This window comes from Anabrus simplex, chromosome 2 (assembly GCF_040414725.1).
Source record: "Anabrus simplex isolate iqAnaSimp1 chromosome 2, ASM4041472v1, whole genome shotgun sequence".
NCBI classification, from domain to species: Eukaryota; Metazoa; Arthropoda; class Insecta; order Orthoptera; family Tettigoniidae; genus Anabrus; species Anabrus simplex.
The window spans coordinates 533,169,158-533,194,420 of record NC_090266.1 but is presented as its reverse complement, the minus strand read 5'-3'; the positions used below and the strand labels follow the sequence as shown (position 1 = coordinate 533,194,420).

The following is a 25,263-nucleotide window of genomic DNA, read 5'->3' as shown; positions in this document are numbered from 1 at the left end:
AATAGCCTCCCTAAGTAATACGTTTCTATGCGACCACAACTAATTGATGCAATCATTTTCTGCCGGTTACAGGTCGTAATACAGACGATCTAACTTAACAAGTTCTTGAACACCAAATATTAGACTTCATTCAACAGCGGGCCACACTTTTCCATCTAATAAGAGACAAGTGACGGGGAAGAAAACCAGAAGCCGTTTTAAGAAGACATAAACACTTCATAAACATTTCAACAGGAGCATTTTACCTAAAATCTCCAAGTTTTTAACAGCAAGTGATTTTATTGGAAAAGCTCTCAGGACTTATAGTGAACCTAAGACATTTTAGTCAAGTAAGTGTTTTTAATATTAAGTTTAACGTCCAACTAACAACCGCCCTCAATGCACACTCCCCCCTCTCCCAACTATACGCTTTCTACTAACGCCTGTTTTTAATGTTTTAATGTAAAATATGAGATTGATTTTATGCTATTTTTACCTAAGCTACATGTAAAACAGCTGATGATGATTGCTAAGCAATCGAAACATGTTCTGTGATTATTAATGTCTTTATAAATACCCCAAGGATAAAAAAAAGAAAGTATCGATTAGGTGGAACCTTTTTTTCCTTTATTGATTGGATTACATTATCGATACGGGAATGAAGTGGATAATTTGTAATACGAATGCTAACCAGGCAGGAAACATCGCGAACAGCTATTTAAAACTAAAGGTGAAAATAGCAAAAGTAAGCAAAGACATAGCTTTTCTTAAAGAATGTCTAAGAAACGACTTAATACCCAAATTTCTTAAAGGAATTCAAAGAAATAATTACACTCAGAATACCATTCAGCAACTCAGAAAATGGTCAACCGAACTTGGTTAAAGAGGGAAATAAAATTCTTGTATAAAAAGAAACAATTTCTCAACCACGAATTATACACAGCTCATCTTAAAGCGGCAACCACTCTTTTACCGTTAGAATGGAATTCCTTCCTTATACATAGCAGGGATAAAGTAGAGAAGTTAATGGAAAAGAAACAGGTCACATTAAACAAGAAATTAGAGAACCTGAAAGAGGACAATCCAAAAAAAGGGGGGGGGAAGGTGGTTACAGTTTAAATCAACAACTGAACAAAACAGATACCCACCCACAGTCGAAAACTTATCAGAAACAGTTTTCACAGACCAAGAATTGCAAATATTAGGTAAGGGCCCGTATTATAATTGGCACGCTTCTAACAAAAGCAAGGAGCTAACCCTTACCTTAGCAGAAACCGAAGCAGCCATACAGACTCTCCCAGCCGAAGTACAGGACGACTTGAGATATGAGGCAAAGAAAAAATCCCGTCCCTTATAAACGGTTTTAAGAAAAAGCATTTACAACACTAGAGTAAACAATGAACTACAACGAAAAATCAGGCCCAGTGACGTAGTCGTAACTAAAGCGGATAAGGGAGAAACAATAGTTCTAAATAAAACCGATTATATTGAGAAAACCGAAACCTTTTTCAATAATGACAAGTTCAAAGTCGTAAGTAAAGATCCTACCCCACGGATTCAAAGAAATTTGAAAGGAATATTTAAACAAAATACTTTCCTTCTTAGTGAGCAGGAATCACAAAAGTTAATAAATATGAAAAATATGAATATATTTTATTAAAGCGTAATGTTAAGAATTGCTATGTTGGAAGATTTACGACCAAGTTATTACATGTTAACAACATTAAAATTTGTTGGTATGTTGTGCGGCGTGCCACAGAAATTGTGTAAGCATGTCACCTACTGGCACGCGTGTCATAGGTTCGCCAACCCTGCCCTAGACGATCCCATCACCCCAACTGAAATCCATTCCGTCCTATCCAAAACCCATAACACTGCCCCTGGACCTGACAAGACCCGCTACATACACATCTGTCTAGCCCCTCCTATTTTTTTCACCATCCTAGCCACACTCTACACCTTTATCCTTAGAACCGGCTTTTACCCTTCATCCTGGAAACACACCACAATGTTTCTTTTCCCCAAATCTGGCAAACCTCCCTCAGACTTTGACTCCTACCGCCCCATCATCCTTATTATGTTCCTTGCCAAAATCCTTGATAAAATCCTTGTTCGCCATCTCCACCCCAATCTACACAGTAACCACTTACTCCCCCCCCTCCTAATCCGGCTTCTGTCCTGGCCTGACCACCATTGATCAACTCCTTCGTCTGGTCCAAATCACATCCAATAACTTCAATCGCACCCATCCCACCCTTCTAATCACGTTTGATTTCTACCTAGCATTTGATTCCATCTGGCACCCGACCCTCCTTTTCAAGCTGCATTTCTTTGCTCTTCCTGTCTCTTACATCCGATTTATCTCTTCCTTCCTGAGCAACCGCACGGCCCAGATCTCCATTAACCAGCAACTCTCCCCCTCTTTTCTTCTCAAACTTGGTGTCCCACAAGGCTTTCCACTCCCCTCCTTCCTTTTTATCCTATTTATAGCAGGTATACCTCAGCCTCCAACCGCGATCCAACTTCTTCAATTTGCAGATGACACCACCATCCCCGCCTTCCTCACTACCCTCTACTCCATCCAATCTACACTGACTGACAGAGCAAATGCAACACCAAGAAGGAGTGGTCAGAACTTTATGCCAATTGCAGGGTAGACTGACGGCACTGAGGTATGCTCATGATGTGAAATGCGCCGCTGTGCTGCGCACGTAGCGAACGATTAATGGGACACGGCGTTGGCGAATGGCCCACTTCGTACCGTGATTTCTCAGCCGACAGTCATTGTTGAACGTGTTGTCGTGTGCCACAGGACACGTGTATAGCTAGGAATGCCAGGCCGCCGTCAACGGAGGCATTTCCAGCAGACAGACGACTTTACGAGGGGTATGGTGATCGGGCTGAGAAGGGCAGGTTGGTCGCTTCGTCAAATCGCAGCCGATACCCATAGGGATGTGTCCACTGTGCAGCGCCTGTGGTGAAGATGGTTGGCGCAGCGACATGTGGCACGTGCGAGGGGTCCTGGCGCAGCCCGAGTGACGTCAGCACGCGAGGATCGGCGCATCCGCCGCCAAGCGGTGGCAGCCCCGCACGCCACGTCAACCGCCATTCTTCAGCATGTGCAAGACACCCTGGCTGTTCCAATATCGACCAGAACAATTTCCCGTCGATTGCTTGAAGGAGGCCTGCACTCCCGGCGTCCGCTCAGAAGACTACCATTGACTCCACAGCATAGACGTGCACGCCTGGCATGGTGCCGGGCTAGAGCGACTTGGATGAGGGAATGGCGGAACGTCGTGTTCTCCGATGAGTCACGCTTCTGTTCTGTCAGTGATAGTCACCGCAGACGAGTGTGGCGTCGGCGTGGAGAAAGGTCAAATCCGGCAGTAACTGTGGAGCGCCCTACCGCTAGACAACGCGGCATCATGGTTTGGGGCGCTATTGCGTATGATTCCACGTCACCTCTAGTGCGTATTCAAGGCACGTTAAATGCCCACCGCTACGTGCAGCGTGTGCTGCGGCCGGTGGCACTCCCGTACCTTCAGGGGCTGCCCAATGCTCTGTTTCAGCAGGATAATGCCCGCCCACACACTGCTCGCATCTCCCAACAGGCTCTACGAGGTGTACAGATGCTTCCGTGGCCAGCGTACTCTCCGGATCTCTCACCAATCGAACACGTGTGGGATCTCATTGGGCGCCGTTTGCAAACTCTGCCCCAGCCTCGTACGGACGACCAACTGTGGCAAATGGTTGACAGAGAATGGAGAACCATCCCTCAGGACACCATCCGCACTCTTATTGACTCTGTACCTCGACGTATTTCTGCGTGCATCGCCGCTCGCGGTGGTCCTACATCCTACTGAGTCGATGCCGTGCGCATTGTGTAACCTGCATATCGGTTTGAAATAAACATCAATTATTCATCCGTGCCGTCTCTGTTTTTTCCCCAACTTTCATCCCTTTCGAACCACTCCTCTTTGGTGTTGCATTGTCACTGTCAGTCAGTGTATTAACTGTACCGTCCAAACTTACCTAGACTCCTTCATTTCCTGGTGTGACCAGTGGCACCTTAAACTCAACCCATCTCGACCCAGTCCCTCCTATTTCGTCGCAAACACCGGAGATTCAGCAAACCCCTGATCCCCACAGTCTCCACCTCCGAATCTGTGATACCCCCGTCCTCACTCAATCCACCCTCAAATACGTAGGAATCCATTTCGATAAACACCTAACCTTTTGTCCCCACTTCCTCCACCTAAAAACCAAGACCGCCGCCGGTACCCAGCTGGTCCGACGGTTAGCCGGTGCTCGGTGATGTCTTAACTCCTCTCTACTCTTCTTAGCCTACAACCTGGGTAGCTATTGCCCACTCGAACCCTACCTTGTACCACCCACTCCTTTCCATAGAACGTCGCCTTGTCAGTCATGCCCTACGTCTCTCCTTCCTCTTCGACAAGTCCGACCTCTATGACATCTTCCCCTTTCCCAAAATGGATTCCTTCATCCTGATCCACTAACAACGAACTGTCCTTCGCCCCCTCAACCGAGCCCATCCTCCCCTAACCCAACTCCTTAATGGCCCACGCCCTTCTTCCCCATTCTTCATCCAGTCCCCTCTTCAACTCTATCGTTCTTTTCCCCCACCCGAGGATGGTGGCCGACCGAGGCGTGTGACGGGACTCTCACCCTGGATTTCCTCCCTGTTCCCTTATCACCCTCAGCAACAATAACTTCAACACCAACAACTGAGCATTCTATTTCACCTCCCATTGTAATTAGAATCGTCTTGCGCGCGAGGTCGCGTGGGCGCCCCCTTTCTTATACACATCTCATTTACAATGTGACTCATTAATGCATGTTTAACTCATCAATTACCCATCTCTTGTATTAAGAATATCACAGCAACATTCCATCCAATCATTATACGAGGGCCATCCGGAAAGTAGTACCCGTTAACGCCGCATGAAGCGCTGACGACTCGGGTAGCCGCTGGGCGAGGTCAGACCGCGTCAGTGGCTTGTCTGCCTGCTCTGTGCGAGATTGCCTGATGCTAGCATTGCCTGTGTTGTGTCTGTGATTGTTTTAACATGTTTCAACAAATTGAGAAGCCCGCCAGTTGTGAAGTGAGGGCCGTGATTACGTTCGACCTTGTGATATTCATCGCCAATTAACGGAGGTGTATGGAGACAATGTGATGGACGAGTCGTCTATTCGGCGCTGGTGTCGCAACTTCAACCTGGGGAGGGGGAATGCGCACGACGAGGAGCGTTCAGGGAGACCATCTGTCATTACAGACCAACTGCTGATTGCAGTAGACAACTGCGTGAGGAACGATCGGCGCGTCACAATTGATGAATTCTGTGAACATTTTTCTAATGTGTCTCGAACAATTGTTCATGAAATTGTCAAAGACCATCTGCATTATTAAAAACTCTGTGCAAGGTGGGTCCGTCGCATGCTTACAGAGGAGCGCAAAACCGAGCGTATGGCTGCAGCACTAACGTTTCTGGGGCATTATTCCGATGAAGGAGACTCTTTCCTGACTCGCATCATTACTGGGGACGAAACATGGGTTTGTTATGCATCACCTGAGAGAAAACAATAGTCAATGGAGTGGCATTATGCTCATTCACCAACCAAACCAAAAAATTCAAGACAGTTCTGTCCACCAGGAAACTCATGGCAACCGTTTTCTGGGAACGCCGAGGTGTACTGCTCATTGATTTTATGGCCCTTGGAGACACAATTAATGCTAGTGCATATTGTGAAACATTAAAGAAATTATGGCGGGCAATACAAAATCGACGGCGAGGTCTATTGTCTACAGACATTATTCTCCTTCATGACAATGCCAGGCCTCATGCAGCTGCGATAACACAACAACTTTTGCAGCAATTCAAGTGGGAGGCCTTCGACCATCCCCCGTATATCCCGGACTTGGCCCCTTCGGATTTTCATTTCTTTACGAAGCTTAAAGACTTTCTGGCGGGAAAAAGATTTGACACCGATGAAGAACTTAAACGAGCCATGACTACGTATCTCAATATGCTGGCGCTAGAGGACTATGACGCTGGAACACAAAAACTTGTCCTACATTATGACAAATGCCTGTGCTTGGAGATTATGTGGAGAAATAGGTAAAGTATGCTCTTTCCAATAAAAATGTGTATATTTGTTAATATTTACTCCTGTGTCTTTATTGCACAAACGGGTACCACTTTCCGGATGGCCTTCGTAATTTATACTTGTGTTTAATAAAAAAACTGTGTACTCATCCATGTTATATGTTCTATATCATATACTTCTGACAAAATATCATTATATTCATATTCCATGTATGATAATAAAAAATGTGTGCCTTGTCCATGTCCATATCAAATAAGTTCATCGTGTCCTTTGTCCCTGTACCGGGTGGTACACCCCCACGTCGCTAATTCAAACTTTGCGCCAGGTGGAACTCCCCTACTGGAGGAAGTCTGAACTTTATCGAATGTGTTAATTTTCAAGTTTCTCAGAAGATGTCACTACTTGGAAATTTTGAAGTTTCTGAACTGGGTTGTTTTTGATGTATTTTTGTTTTGCCTGTAGTAAGAAGTGTGAACATTCTCTTCTAGAGGACACTACTGAAGAACTACAATGGTGCACCCTAGTGCGAAGTGAAAGAACTGTTTTTTGGAGAAATTTTGGTTTCAAAAGTTTGTTTCTTGTTAAATTTCTTTCTGTTATTGTTTAAGTTGGCTGTATAACCCTTTCTTTCCCCTTGTTTTGACTTTAGCCAATCCCGAATTTCTTTAATTAATTTATGACCAATCAGGTGTATCTTCCCCAAAGGGGATATGTTGCTTAACCCTAGCCAATAACATTCTTGTGGGAGGGTGTTCTCATTCCTAAAACGCCTCGAACTTTCCGCGAGAGTATATAAACTGCTGATTTTCGGGTCTCCGGGCCACTTCAGTAACCTCTTTCAGTGTGTAAAGTACGTAGCAGGGGGCGGGAAGCGCCTCCTTCTTCGGGCAGCAGTTCAACAACAAGGTAATGGCCTTTTAACTACTGCTAGCTCAGCAGTTTAACTCTTGGGGCAGGTCCGAAGCCTTTTCCATGTAACTTTCCTTTAAAAATGTAAAGACACTCGGTGTCAATTCCTTCTGTTTAACTACATATTGGGATAGAGAGTGCTTAACCTTCTCGAGCTCCCACTCATATTGCATTGAGGTGAACTTATTTTTTACAACCGTTTCTTCCTCAACGTAATGTAAATTTGTTTCATTCTAAAGTCACCTCTTTAGTATGGGATTAGCCCTTGCAGTAACGGCCTAGTGCCAAGTAGGTTTTATATAAAGTGTATTAGGAGTGCGGAACGCCTCCTCTCAAGTTGGTATTTTAGAGGCCAGTTAATTAACCTTTTTCTTTACTTAATAGGCCTCAGTAGGTTGGGTATTTTTACCCCTGTGTATAGGTCCTTGGAGGACAGCTTGAACGTGGAGTTTGGTGTGGCCTTTGATAGGCTTAAATTTTGAGAGCACGTTGCTCTTTCTTGAAAATTTTGTTTTCTGCGCGCCTCAAGGAGGCTTTACTGTGTAATTTGGAGCAAGCGCTCCTGGGCACGAATGGGGTTTTCTGCCCCTCTGTTGAAACTTGTTTTGGGGTAAAGCTGGGCTAATTGCTCAAGAATTGTGAGTTCGGGGCTCGAAGCCCAAATCCTGTAAATACTGTAATTGTACTTTTTTTGCCTTGCTACTCTGTACCTGCCATGCTTGTTATTTCTTGATTTTGAAAAGAAAATATAACCTTGTTACATTTTATCTTAACTTTAATTTCGTATTGTGAGGCCCGTTCACCCCCGCACCTTCTTTCACCTCTGCTGTTCCACAGATACCTTGAAACAGTCCCCATATTTATAATAAAACTATTCCCTCAGTTAAGTTACTGTCCACATAACCTGCCACTACTCTTCAAATCACTCCATAACCATCCTACATATATCTCACTCCCACTCAACGTTTTCATCCCCTGGCCAGAGAGAAGGTTTTCCCTTCTAGGTGGCCTGAAAAATTTAGTAGATAGATAGTTTAAGTTAAAACCTGAAGGGCAATATGGAAGATAACTCTCAATGTTCAATGCTTCAAATAAAAATAACACTTGGCCCACCCAGCATCATACGATGGAGAATTCCAGTTGGACGGAATAAAAGGGTACGTGCTCAAGACATGTCTGCTGGAGGCCCTCCACACCAGACTGCCATCGAAACTGGAAACATTTGGCATATTTATAGGAGGACGGATGGAATGTCCTTGAACGGTGGGAGCACGGAGGTGGTAAAGAACAATTATTTCTTGCGAATTTAGGGAGTACGTTGCATACTCCGGCCGCCAGTTGAAATCCGAAGGATTGGTGAAGCATAGCAGACGATGGCATAGTCGATGTCCCTGGAAAGGCACCTTCTCAAAGGCGCGACGATCATTGAAGATGGAAGTTGAAGCAGTTAGGGAGAAGAAAATAAACCAAAAAAGAAAAATAAACTGCCAGCAGAAAAAGTTCAAACGATGCACGGAGAAAAAGAAAGGGAACAGGACAAAAACAGAGACAGGACAAGACAAAGGAACTAGAAAAAGAAAAGGAGGAAATACATTAGGTGGGGAAGAGAAGGAAGAACAGAATAGAAAAGGCACGATAAACACAGTAGAAATAAGAAAGACGGTCCGGACCATTGACAAACATTTGATTAAGAGGTATACAAAAAAAAATTAATGTAGTAATTAGAAAAATGTTTTTTTGGCTGAGAAAAATTACAAATATAATTTTAATTTCCCATGATTTTAGGAAAATTTAAATTTAATTTACATTTGTAACATAAAGAGTGAAAAAGAAAAAGGAGTGATCAAAATGTTTCATGGGACAGTCCAGCTTGAAGTGCATGGGTGGAGGGAAACAACTTGATGAGCAAAGTACCATGGTTATAGAAGCAAAAGAAAAAAAGCATTGAAGGGAAAGTAACAAGGGTGAGAAAATATGATATAGATGTTGATTCCCATAGGGAATCTGAAGTATTTGTCCCGAATGAGTAAATTTATAATGGTTATTCTAAATATTAACCAGCTTTTCGTCTTAGGTCTGACACTAGACTCGTCACATCCCACATCCCACTCTGACGAGTCTAGTGTCAGACCTAAGACGAAATGCTGGTTAATAGAGCAAACGCCTGAAAAGCCATACATCTAATTCATGATCTAAATTTATAATACCAATATAAATGGTCCGTTATTGGACATTATAAATTTATGCTAACTCATTCCTGGTTTCCAGCATTTTGCCCTCGTGTGCTAGGTTGGACTCATCAGTTGGTACTAGCATACCCACCAAGACGCATGGCTACTGCATACCATGGAAGCCACTGCGTAGGCTACTTCGAGCCACTGGCAGTGCCAATGCACTATGAGAGACTTTGTCTCTTTACAAAAAATTGATGCCTGCTTAGCCATCAGATGACATAGATGTTGTTTCCCATGGGTGTGCTAGGTACCAACTGATGAGCCCAACCTAGCACACGAGGGCAAAACGCTGACAACCAGGAATGAGTTAGCTGGAAAATTTATAATTTCTAATAACGGACCATTTATATTGGTATTATAATATTTCAGATTCCCTATGGGCGCCCGCCCACCCTAGCCCCAACAACTTCCTACCCTCCCACTGGATTCAACACCAGCAACATAGCTGTCACCTTCACCACCACCTCAAGCAGATGCCTCAGCAGTAGCGACATCAACACCATCAACGTAACCCCCAACTTCTTCCCATGGTATGCCTAGTTATGTCATCCGTAGGATATCACCATCCATTTCAAGCCAGGACATCCTCTGAGAACTACACACCGCAGGCATCTCCGCCTGTTGTGCTTTTCAAATACTGACAAGCACTGGCCCAACATACATGGTACAACTATCTACCGACTACAGCCGACATCCAGAATCTTATTGAATCTGGAGTCTACATATACCATCATCATTACAGAGTGGAGCCATCTTGTTCCCCTCCTCAGCCAACTCGCTCTTCTCCTAACAACACCTACTATCACCCCCGGCCCGCTCCTCCACCTGTTCCACCCCCTCAACGTATTTGTTCACCCCCTTCCCAATCTAGCTACTTCGTCCCAACCCTCCCGACATTAGATATCCTTCGCCTTCTCATCACATCCCTCAATAATCTCACATATATCCTCCACCTACTCATCATGCATCTTCCTATAGGCATTCTCTTCTAATCTTTACCTCTCCCACTTCCTGTCAATCCACACTTTCTTTCCTCTCCCCAGCCAAGAAGCCTTCCCGGTATACCTCATACAATTTATTCACTTCATCCTTCCATCGTATTCTTCCCATCACACAACTTTTCCACCCTCAGCTCTGGCCCAAGAGACGGCATCACCATTTAAGTGGCCCGCCCCGCCCCGCCCTTTGGGCGGGGAATGAAACACTAAAAGTAAAAAAATAAAGTTCAAGTTCACGAGATTCCGTCTATATTGTACTGTATGACAACAGCTATGAACGGTGACACCAGCAGATCAACAGAGGGCACCATCCGTCGAAAATTTGCCACCTGTGAGTAAAGCATCATTTATGATGTCCAGAAATCATACACCACCATCACCACCACCACGAGGACAACAAATCGTGATGGAGGAAGGAACAGGGAAATAATCAAGGAGCATTGAAGCCAGCAACTCTCCGAGTTCCATTCATCGCAAGAAGCTTGCCATTGCTCTTGAGGATGACAGGTCCCGTGCATCAAGTGACAGTACCTACACACCACTGTGAGTCAATCCCGAAACATTTCGAAGCAGCATATCACCTCTCAACATCAGAGAGAGTGATATCATAGCAGCGTTCCATTTACCACCTGGGAACCAGTCTCTGGTATTTATGCCATAAAATATTAGAAGCTATGCAGAGGCAGCAAAAAACCCTGCACTGCCATACCAAGTACAACAGCACAGTGGCACAGACAACAAACACCAGTCTACCTGCCCCTTTATACATAGTGAAGTTGAGGCATCTGAAGGCGGGCATCAACCATCCGAAAGCAATCTATCATATTATCACCAAGTTCCTGCCCAACGCCATACACGATTACAACCTAGAAATTCAGTGGAGCAAAGATAGCTGTAATATCAAACTTCTAGACCATTCTACACAGTCCTAGTCAACTTCATAGGACTGGTGCACATTGGAACGCTCGCTACAGCACAGAACCTGGCTCACCAACCCCTGCACAACCAAGCACCTTCGCTTCCAGCCCCCACCTTGTCAGTGGTGGCATATGGGGCTGATCGCAGTTACACAGAGGACATGGTCGCTGCCCAACTCCAGCAGAAGGGACATCAATTATTCTGGGCCATTCGGATCCGGAATGCCAACGGACCAACCTCGCTGATGCGTATCCTGTCCTGGGATATGGCAACATGGGACCAGGTACTGAGGGATGTTGTGCTGACCTACGTGAAGCGACATAGTGTAGAGGCCTCCTGCTCATCTCCACCACGGAGGATGCGCTGCGATAGCTGCCAATCCTACGATCTTCCTACTATTGCACCGTGCTTTCTCGATCAGGTATGTGTGATTTGTAGTTACATGCTTGCATGAATAAGGGATCACCCAAATGCAGCACTTAAGGCTAAGCTCATCCAACATTTTCAGTTAAATGCAAGGATATATCTCAACCTTCTCCCACTCAACCAGAGAATGTATTACCTATCACTCTCATTGACCTTCCTACCCCGCCTTCCTCTTCCATTTCCCCTTCCCTCCATTGAGAACATTCTGCGATTCATCACTATGGTGCTCCAGAATGTTCTCCCCTTCCAACATCCTAATATTCTTTATCAGATCCAGTTAGCGGCACAATTGATCATCCAGACTCACATGGACACAACGTTCTCTGGGACAAGAATGCACTGTGCATTCTTTCCCCTTGATCTTAGTCCACTATTGTAGTAAATGAAAATTTATTATGATAATGTATGTTCTTTGAGGGTAAGCGACCGCTGCTGGATCTGCAGAGAGATCAACACAAACCGGATATCATAATTTTTAATGAAACATTTTTAACAAGAAAACAATGTCCAAAATTCAAAAACCATACTTTCTACGACTCCAATCACCCCACCAGAGGCTGCGGAGGGGTAGCTATTAGTATTCATTAATCCATTCCCTCACAACAACATTATCATTATCTAAATGAATATCCATCTGAAAACTTAATTACAGAAATCACGATTGGAAATCAAATAATATCTCTAGCAACAATTTATATACCTCCAGGTTCTTCCCCGCCAACCAAATTTGTAGAATACATCGATCGTAAATCCAGTACTTACAGTAAAATGAAAATGTTATAGGTCCACCTTTTCAGTACCATGGTATTTTCATTTTACTGTAATCCCAATTCAATATGGAACAAAATGAATTTTCTAACTTACAATGCAGTACTTACATCATTATCACAGATTTTAAAGTTACCTCATATACGCAATAACAACAAACCATTTACAACCAACTATTACATGATATCCGGGGTGTTGACTTACCCTTCCCCTCCCCCACCCGCCCTATATCAAATACGACCCCTGACATTCTCATCCACTCCCCTAACCTAACAACGAACTGCGACATCATTATGCTACCTTCAATCGGCAGTGACCATGTTCCTGCCCTACTAACTGTATCAAATGTACTAACCAACCCATACCAACATACGCAAAATCCTCCGCCGGTCAGACAGTATAATCGTACCGATTGGGTAGCATAGAGGCAAATAATAACAGACATATTATGCAATACTGACCCACCTACTTCACTGCACGAATGACATGACGTATGATATAGATGTTGATTCCCATAGGGAATCTGACATTTTTTGACCCCTTATTATTGGTATTATAAATTTACTCATTCGGGACAAAAAATTTCAGATTCCCTATGGGAATCAACATCTATATCATCTGATGGCCAAGCAGGCATCAATTTTTGGTAGTGAGACAAAGTCTTTCATAGTGCATTGGCACTGCCAGTGGCTTCAAGTAGCCTACGCAGTGGCCTCCACGGTATGCACTAGCCACGCGTCTTGATAGGTGTGCTAGGTACCAACTAACGAGCCCAACCTAGCACACGGGGGTGAAACGCTGGCAACCAGGAATGAGTTAGCTGGAAAATTTATAATGTCCAATAACGGACCATTTATATTGGTATTACATGATGTAGTTAAGACATTTGAATCCGCACTAGTTACTGCCGACCGACTCCATATTCCACGCCACACCTCCAATCCCGCCAAACCTCCCCTCCCACAAAAAGCACTCCAGCTATTAAAATATTCCCATGACCTTTACAAGGCATATCTTCAAACCCGTGACCCAAATACCCTCCACGAACATAGAACTACCCTTAGACATGCTCGATCATTCATCAAGGCTATGAAAAGAAAATCCTGGGCAAATATTTGTACTGAATTATCCAACACGACTGATACTCACAAATACTGGACTAAATTAAAAGAACTGACACACATAAAGAAATCCTAGCCCCATTATCCAATGAGCGTTAAAATCACTGACCCAGTAGGAATTAAACGTGGGCCCTTTTGAAACAAAGGCCAGCCTGCTAACTGGTTAGTTATGGAGTTGGACTTTCAGTAAGAAAATGTTCAAAAATGCAGAGTTGGATCAAAGCAATGACTGTATGAACATTTTTTTTTACATTGATTTGGTGCATGTTTGTTTCAGAATTGATTAGAAATTGCAATAGATAAACATTTTTCAAAAATGCTGCAGAAATTCCTGAATCTTTCAATCTTGACAATGATGCTCATATAAAATTAAATACTATCTCCAGCAACACTTCTTCCAAAGTCGTGTAGTGTGGTATCCTTTGGGGCTGTTCTTGTATAGTTCCCTACACAGATAATGAGTCATTATATACTTGATCTTCTTATCCTACTGTCATAGATTCCAAGAATACTCTTTTAAGTGTCCTTAATCACAATCCTACATAATACCTTTTTCCATGACTGCATCACTCTTTTTTTTTCCACCATAATGCATGGTAGATAAAAATACTTCTTACTTGGTACTGTGAGAGTACGGGCCGTATATCGTTTGTTCAGAAGGCATTCAAATTTTATGTCCAAGGTTGTAGGACAGAATCCTAGAACAGGCATCTGACTTGAAAGAGTGGTTAATTGAAAGTCATACCAGCAGATTTACTGGCAGAGTAATATTATAGCACTGCAGCATTTCTTGAAATGTATAAGTGATTTTAAGGGATGGTAAGCACAACATTAATATTAGTATACTCTTCCCAATTACTGATGCTTGCATATGAATTCAATATGGAAGTAAGAAGACAAAACAATCTGTGTTGTGCTGAATACTAGATTATGACAACCAGAAAGTCTAATGTAGAGATGGACTAACTTAAATTTGTTTACAGAATACATACATATTCACATGTCATCATCATCATCATTGGTTTGCCCTACCAGCGAGCTGGGTAGGGTGTTTGAAAACGAGCGTCTTCCAAAGTTGCCTATTGAAAAAGATTTTGTTGTCCATGACAGATTCCCATTTCCATCCTCTTCTCTCCACATCTTCCCTCAGTTGGTCCATCCATCTTCTTCTTGGTCTTCCAGCTGGTCCTCTATCTGTTATTCTCTTTTTCAAATAAGCACATGGTAACCTGGTGCTATTCATTCGTTTAACATGCCCAAACCATTTAAGTCTAGGTGACCTAAGTCTTTCCTCCCTTGATTCATTTAGACCTAGCTTAGATCGGATCTTATCATTTTTCATGTGATCAGGTCGTGTCTTTTGGAGGGCAGTTCTAAGAAATTTCATTTCCCAGGCTTGAATCCTACTACAATCTTTTGATGTTAGTGTGCAGGTTTCCAGAGAATATGTAAGGATGGGAATGAAATATGACTTGTACACGGTCATTTTTGTTCTTTGTGGGACCTTCTTATCCCATAGTAGGTGTGTAACAATACTGTAAAAGTTAGAGCCTTTGGTTACTCTGTTTGTTATTTCTATCTCAGCTCTATTATTACTAGTCATTACGCTTCCTAAATATCTGAATCATATGTATGACATATAGTACTAGTTTCAGCACAATGATCAAAAACACAACAGTGCATTTCAGTAGAAATTTAGTTTCATATTTTCAGTGTTCCAGCAATCACGATTATCAATAAATGCTGCTTATATAGATCCTCCTTCATATTTAAATGGCTTGTCAAGTCAGAGGGATCAGGTAATAAGAATAGAATGCTCAGCAGAGTCCTCAATGTGTCCATGATATCCATCTACTAAAATAATGATTCAGTCATAGCATCTCGTATTCACCAAATGGCATATTTTTTGTACAGTAACTGTTCATGAAAGTACCTTAGGTGTCCAGGAAGTAAGAAATGTTGTAAAATATTCTGTCCTAAGCACATTACTGGAACATTTACATACCGGAAATCTCTGGCCAGATATGAACAGGTCAACGTCCCTTATTTTTGGATAAAAGTAGTGTATGTACTTATACTGTCAATTCTTTGAGATCTCTCCAGTATTTCCATTGAATATCTATTCTGCTTCAGTGATTATGTATTAAGTTGTCCAAAAGTGCTCTCTGTTTGGTCACTATGATATTACTTGATAATTTTCAAAATACATGGCAAATTTGTACTTGGCATTAATAGTTGCCTCACGAGTGTTCTAGAAATATTGTTTCAAATAAAATACCAGAATAAGAGAAAAGCACTTCTTCAGCCATTTGAAAATAAGATGTACATTAACATCTATCATTATCTTCCTCCAGATGAGGTATTACCTGCCACCAGTTTTTCTTCTTACTAGTGAGTTTCCTGCATTTAAATGTTGTCCATTATAGTGAAAATAAATGAAGTGAAAATATAAATTATAAACATTTGTGAGACATAAAGGAAATGTATTGCTTGTCCTATTGCACTAAGAACATGAAAGTATGACATACAGCATAGTTTGGGACTACATGATTCTTTCCTAGACACTAACAGTCAGCACTTCTTCAATGCACACAGCTCATTATAAAAGTAAATAATTCATATTTTGTACTTTTGATGCTGGATTACCGTTCATTCTGTGGAAGTGGGAAACCATCCAAGTGCCATGTAATATGTGGAGTAGGATTTCCTGTGGCAATACACTTCAGTGATACTGGAGGTCCTGGTTGAAGGGTCTGGTTGATAAACTTGTAAAGAAGTTGAGGATGTGCAGCTGCAAGAGAAACCATTTGTATGTCCCAAATAGTTCACTTAGCCTTACATTATATGCTATAATACATATTTATTAGCCATCTGTTAGTTCTAGATACTTTAAAAGTTTAAATGGAGCAGCTGGTTTTAATAGTGACTATAGCTGACAAAATCAGGACATTGATCCACAAGTTTATTACAGATCACACAAAAATGGGTAGCAGATGAATCTGTTTGGAAAACAAATTAGTGACGATGATCAATAATTTAGTATTAAGGGAAAAGGTACATATGTCTGGCAAGTCTATTTGACAGAAGTAACACTGTATTAACGATGTTCAATTACAAATGTATGCATCTCAAATTTGAAATATTTGTAAAAAGTCCCTTTGGTATTTGATGCCAGTACTCTGCTTGAGGTTAATTTATAGCATAGTTCACTCAAGGTGAGGGATGATATTCTCAAGTGCTTTCGTATTTTGCTTCTGTACAGACTTGTGAGCTATAGAATGATTATGCTTGTGGCTGATTGCAGAGTCTGCATATTTATGGGAAATTTCAAGAATCAGCAATGGTTGATTTTCTGAATATTAATCTTTTTTAGATTAATCAGATGACATGGTACACTTTTGTGGTCTTAATATGTACAAACCAATCCTTCAAGTTAAATAAGGTACAACAGAAAGCAGAAATTCCATCAAAATTTCAAGCCTGAGAATTACAGCCAGCAAAGCAAAGCTGTCAATGCATTCAAGTTCATTTCTCATAGCCGTATGGCTAACAGTTAATTACTACTGGTATATCTCTTCCAGAATATCAGAATTAATAATGTAGTAGACAAAGACAGCAAGAATCCTTAGCCTGTTAGCTAATCTGGTACTCCACCAGAATCTAGACTCAATAATTCTCTGGTAGAATGATGTGAAATAAGTTTCAACATGGCACTTACAGTTGTCTCATCAGTGTTCTAGAAATATGATTTCAAATAAAATACCAGAATAAGAGATAAGCAATTCTTCAGCCACTTGAAAAGTCAGGAGTACACTCTTCATAATATATTTTGATCTGCAGGGTTAGATATTGTCACCTAAACAGGTTGAAAATGTCTGTTTCTCTCCTCATGTACACAGAACTTCCTCTAGTTTTGGTAATCATGTACTGCTTCATCCCATGTTAAAAGCAGAATTAAGAGAGGAAGGGGAGTAATATATTTGAATTCCTTGAGTACATTTCTTTATCAAAGATGAATGACTGTCTTCTAGCTTGCGACTCTGTGTCAAGAGATTTTACAGCCATGAAACTCTGCGAAAATTTGGAAAGAACTCTCAGATGTTCTATCTGAAGTGTATTATGGGAAATGGCAGTCTCTCCAGCTTCACCTTGAAGTTTACACTATCATGAAATAAACAGATTAAAAGATAAAATTAAAACAGTAATTTACCAATCTTTAGTGCAGTGGATTGTTTTAGCTTCTCCTGAAAGTGAACTGCATTCTCATAAAATTTAATTGCTGATTTATAAATGATGACTTATCATGGTGAATCAATACAACTTGTTGTGTCAAAATATTAGATTCCTTAATGGAAATACTGGGAAATATTTATTAGTACTCATTGCTGGTATTCAGATTCTTTTACTGCATAGGTTCTTTCCTGGCTTTTATTTCTATTGTAAAGTGTTATTCCTTCCAGTGCTGAATATTCAGGTGCCATTGTAACACCTTGTGCATCATGTGCATCATGTCCCGAAGTGATTGAGATGTTAAACCTGATGCATTATTCTGATTTTTCAGATATAATTCTTCTCAATAAATAAGAGAATATTTCTATCTTGTGGTTTGGTGTGATTCTGTAGAAGAACTTGGAGTATTCAACAAACTGAACATTTACTTCACATGTATAAAAGTTTCCCTAGTTTATGTTTGTGTCATCCACTCACTTCTTTACTAAATCTCTTCATCAATCTTAAAGTAGAATTTTAGCAAAGGAATATGTATCACTTAATCAAAGAATGTTAAACATAAAAATCAAATACAGTGATTAGTTAACCAAATTTTTTGAGTCAGTAACAAATACTGTGTCAAAAATGCTGTTCAAAAATACCTTGTTTGGAATACAAATGAATATACTGTATACTATATATTCATTAGGTTTTAATGAATTGTTCTAACAAGTAGTGTATATGAAGTCATATCACTTTGATGTATGGTAATAAACTACTTATTACAGTTGTACCCTTTGTAAGTTAAGTTGTTGCATTCATTCACATCTTCATAGACTGTAAATTCACAACTTGGTAGAGTTTATTTGAAAATTTAATTTTTATCAACAGCAACTTCTGTTGATTCCTGGATAAATAATGTGTATGCTCTTCAATGAGATGAAGAACTCTTCTTCTTACCTCTCTTGAGATATACAGCGGAGCAAAGTCAGCAAGTTCATGATGTCCTTTACTTCCTTAGACACTCCAGAAATATTATAGCAACCCAAAGTAGATTATATTAAGGCCTGTCTGTAACACAGGCAAATGCAGTTGATGATGTATTCATATATAGATCTCTCTCTCTACATATAAAATTCAAGAGAGAGTGTCAAGCCTTGGACGATTAACTTAATTGTTATTGTAAATTTTTCTTCATATATTTCAGACAACATGTTATATATCTGCTGAGTTCACTATTTCTTTCACTTTAATTTGAAAATTAATTTCCAACATTTCAAGTTTCTAATTTATTGAGAGTAGAGGGTTACTGCCCAATCCAGAACTTTGTTGAACTTGTCATCTTGTGTTCTGATCTTAATGCTATCTGGAATGTATTGAAACTATTGCTGATTAGAACATTTATGACATTAGCAGTTCACATGCTCTTTTCTAATTGCCACACTCTGAAGAGCTATGTGTTTAAAGGATTTGAAGAATTTGGATCCATTCTTGAATGGTCTCTGTCATGAACAAACCAAAGCAGTCCAATAAATTGTTAAAAGATAAAACTAAAGAGTAAGGACTGCATAAGATGTTTTATAGTATTCCACACTCCAGGAAGGACATTTAAAAGATGCTTGGCCATGGTTTAGTTAAATTTCCACTTTCTTGCTATCCCTTTTTTGTGGTTCACATAGCTATTCCTCATGAATTTTAGTTAATTTAGAAGTGAAACTTGCATGCAGACTTACATTCCTATTTTAAATTTTCATGAATCTCCACCTGGGAAAATTCATTTGACTTCCCATATGGTGATTATGAAGGTGTTAGTTATCTAAAGAGGCAATACAATGTAATTACCTGGACCTCTCATACTTCATGATTACATTTAAGCAAACATCATTCCGTTTGCTGTCAATGAAATGCTTCACTACTGGAGATTAGCTTGAGATTATCACTGATGTTCAACTATGCAAATATGATCATGCAACATTCTTCTCACATTAACAATCATTTTCTGTAACTTTCTTCAGCTTGTTCCACTTATTTTTGAGGTTGCTGGAGCCTTTCAGGCTCCTTATGGTTTTAGCCGGGGGTTTAAGACTAGATGCCCTTCCTGACGCCACGCAATTCTCGAGACGAAAATCTTGATCCAGGATCGACCAGGATTCAAACCTCGTTCTTCTGGGTGGGAAACCAGCAGCTAAGTCACTGAGCTAATCACAAACCAAACAATCATCTTCTGTAGTGTAGAATAATTATGAAAGTGGTATGTCATGGAAATTTGATCCAGTTTGTAACCTACTACTGCTAAATATCCCAGATCAGTCTTGTAGGGTTATAGCAGAGTTTGCTTAATAGTGTTATTGTAAGAGTCTTGCATAGACTAGTTATTACAATATTCAAATATGTTTGCCTTTTGATTATCAGTAATGAAATTCATTCCTTTTGATGCCTTTTGATGTCAAACTTGAGATTCTCTGTGGCTGTAGATAGTAGTTGTTTCTCTGAGGACAGATCAAAATTTGTTATCGTCATATTTTAATTTCAAACCACATCTTGAGCTCATCTACATAAAAAGAAATACTATAACTTCCTGTATCAATAGAACTGCAAGAGCAAGAGAAAATTATGGAAGAGAAGAGCAGAACTCCAATCACTGATACCTACCTAGTAGTAGAAAGAAGGAGCAATATATCCACTTAAGTATGATTATCATGCTACAAGATGTCATTCTATTACTGGAGACAATGATGTCTTATTTAAAACAGGTAAGGTACAATACCTTCTGGCAATTTAATAATTCTGATTTTTTCTTTTGTCAAATAAAAATTTCACTAGTGACTTCCATGACTTATGGAAAATCATTAATGTTTTATGAACTTGTAAATGTTAGTTTTGTGTATAATTGTACTTATGTAATTCATCAGGATATTATCACCTAACCCAAGTACGAATAAAGATCTCCAGATCTACATCCTTAACTATTTACATATTCTAATTAAATTCATGGTTCTGAACAAGTATAAATTCATAGAAAAACAATTTATCTACTGTATAAAGTAGCTGTCTCTAAATAACAATGTGTAGCATCTTGATGCCTGAAGATTGTACAAACTTTTACACATGAGTTTTTGTAGTAGGTATTTTGAATTATGTCTTAAATATTTTGTTGGGACATTGAAGGTCCATTGATTGCATGGGTGTTCTGTACTTCTACTCTGGGCTTGAGCTGCCATGCTGCACAATAGAGGACTTGATGGCTGCAACACCTAATGCCCGTGATTTGGCAAAATTTTGGGCAGACACTATTTGATATGTATGTCATTAAGTACCATTATGCAATGTAAAATGTATGCTTCTGATACGAATAAATAAATAAATTCATTAATATGAAAAAACTGAATTATAGTCTTCAAATTTAAAAACACCGTTTTATTGCAAGTTTCTGAAGCAACATATATATTTCACTTCATCAATCATCAAGTGTTCAAATGACAAATGTATTGATTCATCCTTAATCTTTGGAGAAGAGTTAAACTCAAGGACTCTCTTTGCTGAAGTGCCTACATCACTAAACATATTACTGGTATCATTTATATCATGAATAAAAGGAAGGATTTTATTTCCTTTGACTTTAATTAAATAACAGAGGTACTATTATGATCTCAATCAACTTCAGTCTCATGTTCAGTTCCAATACTGTTTTATGAAAAAGGAACATGTCTATTTTCCCCATGAAACAGGTCTATAAACAATAATTGCATTCTTGGTACTGATGATAATTAAATAAACATTGGCATCATTCTGAGTATGTTCTTGGAATGCTGCATTGCTTGATCTTGCAAGGTCCATAGTGCTGTGGACTTGAGAGGACTGCTGAGAAAGCTCTGGTAACTCAAGTGAAAGTTCAACATTTTCAAACTGTAAATTGGCACTGTCTAACCCTGAAGATCACAATAGGTTATATGAGTTTTATACCAGACATACGCAACCTGTAACCCATTTACTTAGTGAACAAAGTGCTGCTCACTTCGTAAAATAGGAAGACATCAACTTGTCCTTATTGTTCCTAGATGACCAAACAAACTGTTATTTGTTTTATATTCACACAAGCAGATTAGAGCAGATGTAGGATGCAATAGTTATGTAGAAATGAAAAGGTTAGCACAGAATAGGGTGGCATGGAGAGTTGCATCAAACCAGTCTATACTCTGATGAAACAACAACAACAATATTCACACTATATCTTTATCTAATGCTTTTTTGTCCTACTATACTAAGATTACTTCAACCATAACACGGCTCACAGATACTCATTTCAATGCTGTGTGACTATTACCTCTCCATTATTTAATTATACAAGTATGTTATTCATATATGATCAATAGCAATCATAGCAATATACTTACATATTAGTCCTAAACTCACATTAAACTCTGATTATTGCATGATTTTTGAAAAATAACATGTGCACTAGTACTGTACAATAGTTCTACATTCAGTGCAACATCTGATAAAAGATATTTCTTCTCTGTACGCAGAATGTTTTTTGATAGATCGTGCATAGGCCTGTATGTACAATGTGATAAAAATTAATATTAAGCACCGGAATGGCGAACCGATCACATTTCAAGAGAGGACACATGTTCAGAAATGCTTGGTTTGGATGATGTGGGGAGTTGAAGTTGACAACACTTCAGATATGGTGATGAGCATGCATTCCATATTTTATCAAGAAACCTCCACCAGCCCAACAAAGGCATAATATCCTGAATTAAATCACAAAAAGCACCTCAAACTGTTGACCTCTTACTTAATTACGGTACTGTACTAGTTTATAACATGCATATAAAATTATCTTTGGGGTTGCGTATGTGAAGGGGGGGATCTTTGTCCTACAGTTTATTATTGCAGTAAAACCTGTCCTCAACAAAAACCCAAGGGACCAAAAATATTTTCCACTGTAAGAAGGATTCTGGTTCATAAAGTTAGCTAAAAAATAAAATAAAAATCATAAGTACATGCCTTTGTTAGATAATCCAGCAGCAGTTTTATATGATTTTGTGCCATAGTAGATACAATAATGGCACTAATCACACACTTATATACAGTACGCTAGATCATCAGCACTAACACAAATATGTTCTTGCTTAGAACTTCCTCACAGTGCACAGTAGTAGAGTACTTATTTAATACACATTACATGTTTTATAGTAATACTGTACAGTACTGTCATTAACTTCTTCCAATAATCACAATTGCTGGATACAACTATCTTTGGTAGCATGGTTCTCTTTTAAAATGCAGGCACGGCATATAATATCGAACAATTCCACGTGATGTTTTGCTAGCAAAAATGACTCAATGTCCTTTATGGCTGATAGGGCATGTTGGTAGGATTTCACGTTGCATAAACCATCTTCTTCATCGTCTTCGTCCTCGTTCTTATCACCATTAATTTATGTTTTCTTTTCTTGGAGATAATGGGTGATGAACTCTTCGATGTTTTCTAATACTGCCTCTCTCTCATCTTCCAGATGGCCACATTATCTTCTGCACTGACATTACCATAATTTCACTGTTTGGGAATTAGTTGTAGCACATCAGTATTTTCATTTATTACGGTGTGAGACGAACTTGGCTTTGTGAAAGCACTGACATACTGTATTTGGCGACACCCCTTTCTCTGCTTCTGACATCCAAATTTCAGTATCGAGTACAGAGACAGAATTATTCAGTTCAGCAGAGATCACTGATTTCATGTTTGCCAGCAAATGATGCCATTATCAGCTTTTAGTAATTAATCTTGAAATAATTAATGATGCCTTGTTACACTGGCTGAGTTACATGTGACCTTAACGTTAGAAAGCTGTATTGCTGGATGGCATGTATCACTGTTGAGAGATAGAATGAAGTTCCTGTTCTTTTGCTTCATTCTTGAGTTGAAGAGAGGACACATGTTCAAAAATGCATGGTTTGGATGATGTGGGGAGTTGAAGTTTGACAACATTCTTCCATTAGGTGTGATGTCATCTATGCCCCCCTATTGGATCTCCAATTAAGTGGTGGAGGTGATGATAATTGTTTTAAGAGGAAGTATGACTAGGCAACGATTCTCAATATAACACTAATTGGAGAGAAAAAATGGAAGGGATCTAACACTTGGGAAAATGAAGGTAACAGCCAAAGAAAGACAAGAGCCATGAAGGGCGTGAAAATGAAAGCCTCCCTAGCCCTCGGAACCTAATAGTGTAGAGGTCAGAAAAGAACAAGAGTTGACTGAGGGAGGTCAAATAGGATAGATGAACATGAGGAACCTGGCACAAGTAAGTGGAAACACTAAGCGAGTTGGCTGTGTGGTTAGGGAAGCGCAGCTGTGAGTTTGCATTCGGGAGATAGTGGGCTCGATCCCAACTGTTGGCAGCCCTGAAGATGGTTTTCCGTGATTTCCCATTTTCACATGAGGAAAATGCTGGGGCCGTACCTTAATTAAGGCCACAGTCGCTTCCTTCCCACTCATAGCCATTTCCTATTCCATTGTCACCATAAGACCAATCTGAGTCAGTGGGATGTAAAGCAAATAGTAAGCAGAACCAATGCCAGCACTTGGGTATGGACCCCATGATCACTAATCCATGCTTCCAAGTTAAGAGCCCCAGGGGCACCTTTTAGTCACCTCTTATGACAGGCAGGCAATACTGTGGGTGTTATTCTACTGCCCCTACACACAGGGGGTTAGACTCTTTAAATCAATCTTTTTGAAGTATCTGGGTTTTGCTGCTTTCCCTATAACTTATGTTTTTCATGTTCCCCAGGAAGGAAACCACATAAAAAACTGACAATCGCTCTTCAGAAAGTTTCCCCCCTGTACATCTTTCCCCGTTCAGAGATAATGTTTTGCAAGGTTGTGCTCAGGAAAACAGTCTAGTTTCATCACCATTAGGTATATTCTGGTGTTCGTAGCCTTTAATTAGAGAGCCAATTTTTGAAGTCCATTCTTCCAATGTTTTCTCAGCAACATCTCTAGCCTCTCTGCAGACCTCCTACAACACTATCTGATGTTGTCTTTTAAACCATTCCAATCAGCCATTGGAAGCAGTAAAATCTTCCTTTTCTGCATTTTGTCTTGCATGGTATTGTAACATTGTCCCTGATAAGGGCAAATTCCTTTCTGTTGCACTAACAAACCATTCCCAAACAATTTTATTTCCTCATTACCAGTTGCTCTGAGCTGTCATTTCATTGCTCAATTTCTCCATAACCACTCTTCATCTAATTCTGATTTTTTCCTAAGAAAGTCATACACTTGCATTTTTTTTTTCAGTCTTAAACTTTGCTATGATCTGCTTAACAGACAATTTGTATTTCTTACTAGCTTCTAAAACAGTAACTTTTGTGTTTAGATCTAAAATCATGGGTTTCTTTCCTTCTGTCACTTTTAAAATTACACAGTAACTACAGAAATAAGTTCTGCATTTGCTAACTGTATGCACACTAAATCTGAGATCTTTCTAGGAAAACTGCACTGCATTCTTAAGCAGGTAGTGTCCCAACCCCCCCCCCAAATTTCTGCATTCTGTTATTCAACAA

General features: G+C 40.1%; 1 protein-coding gene across 1 annotated transcript in view; it reads right to left on the bottom strand.

Annotated features, from left to right (window-relative positions):
- Nucleotides 1–25,263, bottom strand: part of LOC136862916 (cell adhesion molecule Dscam2) — a 476,298-nt gene that overhangs the window by 345,080 nt on the left and 105,955 nt on the right. Inside the window, exon 4 of the mRNA XM_067139195.2 lies at nucleotides 16,126–16,270. Coding sequence (XP_066995296.2) covers nucleotides 16,126–16,270 — 145 coding nt within the window. The remainder of the gene's footprint in view (nucleotides 1–16,125; nucleotides 16,271–25,263) is intronic.